Source organism: Chiroxiphia lanceolata, chromosome 25 (assembly GCF_009829145.1).
Source record: "Chiroxiphia lanceolata isolate bChiLan1 chromosome 25, bChiLan1.pri, whole genome shotgun sequence".
NCBI lineage: Eukaryota > Metazoa > Chordata > Aves > Passeriformes > Pipridae > Chiroxiphia > Chiroxiphia lanceolata.
In genome coordinates, this window is record NC_045661.1 from 3343266 (window position 1) to 3350728 (window position 7463).

General features: G+C 52.0%; 1 protein-coding gene across 1 annotated transcript; it reads right to left on the bottom strand.

Moving 5' to 3' along the window:
• Nucleotides 1-3290: 3290 nt before the first annotated feature.
• On the bottom strand, nt 3291-7263 carry GUCA1A (guanylate cyclase activator 1A). The gene is made up of 4 exons (XM_032710673.1): nt 6923-7263; nt 4678-4827; nt 4040-4130; nt 3291-3693 (listed from the first exon to the last, which is right to left on the bottom strand). Exons 1-4 carry the CDS (start codon nt 7118-7120, stop codon nt 3536-3538), a joined length of 597 nt encoding a protein of 198 aa, XP_032566564.1. The 5' UTR covers nt 7121-7263; the 3' UTR covers nt 3291-3535.
• Between the last annotated feature and the right edge of the window lie 200 nt (nt 7264-7463).

Genomic DNA, 7463 nt, shown 5'->3' on the forward strand with positions numbered 1-7463 from the left:
CTTCTCCCTTCCTTCCCTTTCCCTACTATCCTTCCTTCTCCTTTCCTTTCTTTTCTTTCTATTCTTCCTTTTCTTCAAAGGCAAAAGCACCTCAGAACTTTAGGAAGTATCTCAAACGCATCACCCTCAAATATCCTGTATTTGAGGCAACCTGCTGGTGTTCTGGGATCAGGGCTGTGCTGCAGGAACACGGGATCAGTGATGTGCAGTGGAAAAAAAGGACCTTTGGAAGTCTGAGAGCGAGTTTTGTGTCATTTCTTTGCCTTTTAGGTCTCCCGCCCCACCTCTCGGGGATACACAGGGGGATGTTTCTGCCGTCTGAGCTCATCATCCCCTTTCCCTCTGATTTTGGGATGGGTCGGGCCCATCCCGGCGCATTCCCGGGATTCCCGATGGAGCCGGCAGGGGGCGCTGCCGGACACGGGAGCGGGACCTCGGGGAGTGTCCAAAGGGCTCCCAAAAAACAGGGACAGGGAGGGTTTGCACGGGCAGGCAGGGACAGGACAGGCGGGAATGGCTGCGAACTGGCACGGGAGAGGCTCAGAGGAGATAGCAGGGAGGAATTCTTTGCTGTTCACTGGCACGGGCTGCCCCGGGAGCTGCCCCATCCCTGGAAGTGTCCAAGGCCAGGTTGGACGGGGCTTGGAGCAACCTGGGCTAGTGGAAGGCGTTTTTCAAACCATTGCAAGGGGCTGCCCAGGGAGGTGGGGGAGTCCCCACCCCTGGAGGTGTCCAAGGAAAGCCTGGATGTGGCACTCAGAGCTCTGGGCTGGGGGACAAGGTGGGCATCGGGCACAGGGTGGAGCCGATGATCCCGGAGGTCTTTTCCAACCTTAATGATTCCATCATTCTGTGCCCACCTCATCGCAGGGGAGTTGGACTAGGTGACCTTGAAACGTCCCTTCCAACCCAAACTGTTCTATAACTATAATTTTAGTGCAGCTATAGCTCTTTGAACAAACCTGGCTCCAGGGGCTGGTCCCAGGTCACCCCAAAGCAGAGGCAGAGCCGGGACCTGGGGTCAGACCTGCAGCCTCCCAGGCCCATCCCTCCCAAAAAATCCTCCCCCACACTCCCCAGGGAGGCTGTGCTGCCTCCCAGCACCAGGGATATTGTCACAGGGGTGAGCAATGTGCCCGTGGCACCTCAACAGCCACCACTGTTTGGAAATAAATTAATTATGCATGAGCTGGGGCCAGGAGAGTCACAACATTAGTTTCTAATTATTTCTTATTTGCTTTCTTAGAGACTGAAAAAACATCCTTTGGAACAGAGACACTGAGGTTTGGAAGGTGTCTTTGGCCCACTGGCAGTCCTGACACAGCCTTTTTAGAATAACTTTGTCTTTATAAATAGAATTTGGGCTTGTCAGAGCTGCTTTTTGGTGCAGAGGAGGGGCTGAAGGAAGCAAAGGAGGGACTGGAGCTCAGCTCAGCTCCCTCCTTGTGCTGTAAAGCCAAAGTGCTGTAAGTTTTGTGCTGGTCATTTGTGGGGGAGTTAATTGTGCTGCAAGAAGGAGTGTTACACACTGAGTAAACAGCTCAGCCCACCTTTAATAAGCAGTTGCAGCTTCTCTCTCTTGCACTGGTGTGAGTGGACAGGTTGGCCCATCAAAGGGTTCCTTTCCATGGTGTGTTTCTGTGCCTGACAACAACCCCAGAGCCTGAACCTGCTGGTCTGTTTGGGTGGAAAACAGGCCAGGAGGGAGTTGTGGGGCTGCAACGAAGGGAGGAAAACAGGATGTGCCTGGAAATGTGGGTGGGTAAAGCAGAGCTCTGGAAGAAACAGTTGTAGGACTACTCAGGGGGTGGTAGTTTTACTAAAGGTTTTACTAAGGGTTTTACTAAAGGTAAAACTGCCAGACTCGATGCAGGTGAGGTTCAGAAGAGCAGGCAGCACCCATGGGATGCAAGAACCTGGGAGCAGCTCCTTTTCTACACTGATCCTGAAGAAATCAGACCTCTCCCCACAGCTTGTGCCTGTTGTTGTAAAAGAACTGTTTTAATAAAGTCAAACCAAAGGTTTTTGCACTTGCATGAGCCAGTTAATCTGTCCCGCTGGAAACAGAAGGATTGTTTGAAAGAGAGAAGAAGCACAACTTGGAATAATGTTGTAAAGCATCTTTATTAGTTCACTACAAGACTGGAAGTACAAAAGCTTCCAGGCAAAGCACTGCCCAGTGAACGAGACGCACAGGAAAAATGCTCAGGAAGTTGCAAACACCCAGTGCTAAATAAGAAGACTTTCAGCTGGGCAAGAAACCCCTCCTGGTGTCCTGTATTGCCTCATCATGCCTGAAACTTGCTCCCATCAGACGGGGAAGCTCCTCTCCGGGAGCAGCCAAGGGGATGGAGGGGGTGGGCTGGGGTGAGGCCACGGCTCCCACAGCCACCCTTGTGCGTGTGCAGGGTCCTGGGGGCAGCTCCTGCTCGTGGCACGGGGCTGCTGGGCCCCAGGGGTGCTCTGAGAAGGGGTTTTTTACTCCGTGGGGGACTGTGTGTGATCCCATGTCAGAGGTGGTGGGACCCAGGCTCGGGTACTCGCGGATGCTCGTGGCGCGGGCGCTGCGCTCGCCCGCCTCTAGCAGCTCACCCACCCCTCCAAAATGCACCCAGGCTTTGGAGTTCAGACCACCTCGATGCTCAAGTCTAACTCACAGGGAAGTTTGATTTTGCTGTCCAGGTGGTAAAACGTGCAGGAATATTCCTACAAATGTGCAAAGCTTCTCCTTCTCAGGTTACTGCTGTTGCAGTACTTATGTCTGGTTCTACTTGCCTGGAAGTACTTATTACTTCCAGATACTTCAAGGAGAAAAATGCCCTTAAAGTCCAGGTGGTTGTTAAAAAAAGGCACCATTCGATGGTTTTAATGCTTTTAAACAAAGAAAAGCCACTGCATTCACCCCTCCCCTTTTTCTAGCTCGTGAATGTTTTTACCTTACATTATCACTAATCATTGCTAACAATAAATCAAAGAACAGGTGACCAAAAATGGTGACTGCTTGCTCTGGAAATATAAACGGGAGGGGAAGGTTTAGTTTTGCTTTTCTAGGACCCCTCTCACTGGGGCCAAGTGCAGGGCAGCCCTGGGGTTTGTCCCCTGCCAAGGCTGCAGAGGCTGGTGTTGGCCACAGCCTAAATTTTGAGGCGCTGTCTGTGTGTTCTCAGGCTGCACAGCCTCGTACTGCTCCCCTGCCTGGGGAGGTGACATTGTCCCCCCACTCTGCTCGACAGCAACGTCCAGAGGGCCCTGCACAGCTCAGGGCCCGTGGCAATCCGGGGTGGGGGGTGTGTTTTCCATGTGTCCACATCCCCTCCTTGCAGCAGCTTTTCCTCTAGCGCCGGGCAGGGCCCCCCAGCTCCCCCAAACCATCTGCCGGGGGAGCGGCACCTTCAGAGCAGGTCCTGGTCCCTGCACTGACAGGGTAGCCTGTGGCCACCCTGGCACTGGGACAGTTCACCAGCTCCCACAACCACGACACGAGTTAATAATGCAAGGGGGGAAAAGTGGAGGCGCAGGGAGAGCTCCCGGGAGGTTACTTGGCAGCCTCTGCCTCCTCCAGCTCGTGCGGGTTCTTCCCGTCGTTCTGGATCAACCGGACGATGTGTGTCAGGTCCAGGCTGCGGGTGAGGATGTCCAGCAGCATTTCATCCTTCTGCACGCCCTCCATGAACTCTTCCAGGGAGAGCTCACCTGCGGGAGCACGTTCAGGAAGGGGCTGTCAGATCCTGCAGCCCCTCTGACGGTGTCTCAGCAGCCCCCCCCAGGAGCTGTACAGACTCTAAGTTTGGGGTCTTAAATATGTGTGTTGTGCACCCCAAACCCCACCAAAAATCCCCACCCTGCCAGAAGGACAAGGGGCAGTTTGCAGTGTCCCCTTGGGCCAGCTGCAGCCCACAGAGGGGATGGGGAGCTCAACCATCACCCCCCTGCCAGCTCTCCCCATATCCTGGTGTTTTGGGACGCCCAGCACCTGGAATTGCTCTGGCAGGTAAGGGGGAAGGTGGGAGCATTGGAATTGCTTAGGGAAGTTCCTCACCATCTCCATTTATATCGATTTTGTCGAACACCATGTCTGTGAACTCCTCAGCCGACATCGTTTCGTTGCAGCGGTTGATGGCTCGAATGGCCTGGAGGGAAGGAAGGACACAAGGGAATTACTGAGTGCTGTGCAGGTTGTGTATCCATCAGCACAAGTGGCCAAGGGATCTGAGATACCAGAGACCATGAGAGGCTAAACTATTTTGCAGGCAGTTAGGTTTGGAAAGCAATAAGTCTTGTCTAAAAAAACCTGGAGTTTAAAATCACTTCCAAAGGCAGCAAATGCTTTACAAGATTTAGTGGCCATGCTGGGATAAACCAGGAGCTGCTCACCTCTGAAAACCCTTAGATTAAATTCAAGTGCTTATCTCAGTCCAAGTTTCAGTGGATGGGGTTAAACAGCCAGGAGAAGACCAGGGGCTGCTGTGTGTCAGAGTGTGTAGATGCCATGGGAGGTGTGGGATGTTGGAGATGGGTCCACCAGGGAGGACTGGCAGAGGACAAGCAGCAGGTTTGGCCAGTGCCTACTAATTTGCCATGGAATTAGCTGGGTTGGAATGTTCCTCTTACAACCTCTCTGTCTACCTGCCTGTAATGACCCCCTGTGACAGAAATGGAAAAGCTGAGCCCACTCACTTTGATGATGTTCAGCAGCTCTCCTCGGTCAATGCAGCCGTTCCCATCCACATCATAGAGCTTGAAGTACCACCGCAGCTTCTGGTCCACCTTCCCTTTCAGGACCAGGCTCAGAGCTGCCACATATTCCATAAAATCTATGTAGCCATCCTGAAAGCAGAATGTTAGAAGCCAAGATGAGATTAAAAGCAGAGAGTCAGGCAGTGTGTGATTTTCCTGGTCACTTCTGGAGGTCCCCGCTGGAACTGGTCCCCAGTGGTGGCCTCCACCTTGAGACAGGGGCTTGTGGAGCACAGCAGAGGGCAGGGGGGTGTGGGTCCCCTGCATGCCCAGTGGTTAAAGCCAAGGCTCCATGTTAATCTGTGCAGAGCCATTACAGAATTAGAGAATCACTGAAGTTAGAAAAGGCCTCCAAGGTCATCAAACCCAACCTCGGACCGTTATTTGTTGGGAAGGAATGAACTCGGTGGGTGTTCCTGGCTTGGGCACTAAGGAAGCCTCCAAAGCCTGTGCTCAGGGAATCTCTTTATGCAAAGCAGTGGTAATTCAGAGGTCAAAGAGGCACAGGCTTATGCAGATGAGTCCTGATGGATTACACAACCTCATCCTGCCTGCACACACCTACAGCTCTTTTCTGCTTCAAGGGGGTCTTGGATGAAAAAATCCCAGAGAGGAATAACATCAGGAGTCACCCCAGCACGGTGGTGACATCTGGGCCTAGATGCTGCTCTGTCCCTGTGCCATTTCTGTATTTGCTTCACGTTTGGTCACGTCAAAAGCACAAACACTTTTATCTTTGACTTTCCCCCGAGGTGTTTGCCCACCTCCAGCTCCTGCCATGGCATTAGGAGACCTTCAGCTGGACTCACAGAGGGCTCTCTCCCAGGACTGTAGATCACTGCAAAGCTGCTGGGATGAGCTCCCAGGCCACCAGCCTGCCTCCAGACACTGCCCATGATGTTCACAGCTCCTGTAAGCTTTGCTGAAGTGCCTCCTGCCCACCACAGAGCATTGCCATGGCACTTGGAAAGAAAGTGGCACATGGGACGTGGCACATACCTCCCTGGAAGTGCTCAAAAGGATGTGGCACCTGGGGATGTGGGTTAGTGGTGAACATGGAGGAGCTGGGTGAAGGGTTACCCTTGATAATCTTAGAGAGGTCTTTTCCAAGCCTTGTGATTCCATGATTCCATACTACTGACCAGGGACAGTTCATTAGAGCATAAACCAGGGTTTTGTCAATGAACAAAGCCCCAGCTCCGCTGGGCCGGTTCAGGAGGAGATCATCTGCTTTATCCCACTGCTGCAGGAGCCAGATTAGGTATAAATAGCTGCTAAGCCCCATTCCCAGCAGGATTTCCAGTGCATCAATTCCCTTTTCAGGCATGCATTGAAACATGGGGCAGTGAGCAAGGTAAAGGCCAAGGCTCAACCAAACACCTGAAGGATTTGGGGCCTGATTTGCATTTTTTTCAATGGGATTAAGGCCATTAAAGCCGTTAAGTTGCAATAAAACATATTCCTCATCTCACAGGAGGCGCAATTTCAAATCATTTGCAAGTAAAGGAGGATGTTGTTTCCTCTCAGAGACTCAGCATCCAGCTGCTCTTCTGGCAGCACTCCCAAACATGTGCAGGTGCTCCAGGACTGCCCTATTCTAGGGGTCCAGCACAGCAACAGCCTGAGGAGCAAAGCCTCCCTCCCCACAGGGAACAAAGGACCTGAGCTCCTTATCACAGGGGACAGAGCACATGGCAAGAAAAATCAATGAAACTAATCCATTTATTATTTAGAGCAATGCAAAACAGACCCGATCTGTTCTGTAAACTGTGGCTCGTGGCTTGGGAACTCGCTGTCTCTGCATGAATGCAGCCCTTGTTCTCACACCACTTGTTCCTTACTGTCACAACATTTGATACTTAAGGCTTAAAAGGGCACTTCATTTTAAAGGGATCACAGCCTGCCAGATAAAACCCCACTGTTTTAATCACTTAAAACCAAAAGGAAAATATCAGCTCTGGGAGAAGTCTGCTTTCTCGCAGAACAGGCAGCGGGTGAAGGGTTTTTTTGCTGGCGTTTTTCGCCTCCCAGAACTGATTTTGCAATTCATGAGGCCACAGAAAATCAGGCTGTGCATACTCAGGACATTTTCAATATCACACACACCCAAACACACCGCGGGGGGATCACAGGGAGCAGAGCACAGCCCATCCCAGCGCAGCTGAGCGGGGAGGACAATATTTACCTTATTGAAGTCAAACGTCTCAAACATTTGCTCAACGTATTTGTTCGCTGAAGGACTCAGGTTTTTCAAGCCAAAAAACTGTTTGAACTCGTAGAGGGTGAGCTGGCCAGAAGGACACTCCGTCATGAACTTCTTGTACCACTGGTGGCACTCGGTGGTGCTGAGCTCCTCCACGGTTTTCCCGTCCATGTTCCCCATCTCCACACCAAGCGCTGGTGGCTTTGCAGCCAAAAAAAAAAAAAAAGAAGGAGGCTTTGTGAAGCCTGAGAGTAAAAATTCTCAAAGTTCTGCTTCTTGCCTTCAAAGTTCAGATGCTCCCAGCACTCTGCAGGGGTCACAGTGTCAGGGAGAAGGAGCTGCCTGGTGCGAGGGCTGTACCAATTCCGTGTTGGTGGTGGATGCAGAAGACGCGTCCTCCCGGGAAAACTCAAAAGCACAAAACCCTCTTTGGGCAAGAGGGTGACATTTAAGTACCCAGCAAATCCCTGCCCAGCCAATGAGGCTCAGGGGGGTGACAGGCTCCTGCCAGGCATTAAGAGTT

What these genes read in the sequence shown, in the direction of transcription:
- GUCA1A (XM_032710673.1), bottom strand. Translation starts at nt 7,120, where the DNA reads ATGGGGAACATGGACGGGAAAACCGTGGAGGAGCTCAGCACCACCGAG. An exon ending in AGACGTTTGACTTCAATAAG is followed by an intron (nt 4,828 to 6,922) that starts GTAAATATTGTC and finishes TTCTGCTTTCAG; the next exon opens with GATGGCTACATAGATTTTAT. An exon ending in AGCTGCTGAACATCATCAAA is followed by an intron (nt 4,131 to 4,677) that starts GTGAGTGGGCTC and finishes CCTTCCCTCCAG; the next exon opens with GCCATTCGAGCCATCAACCG.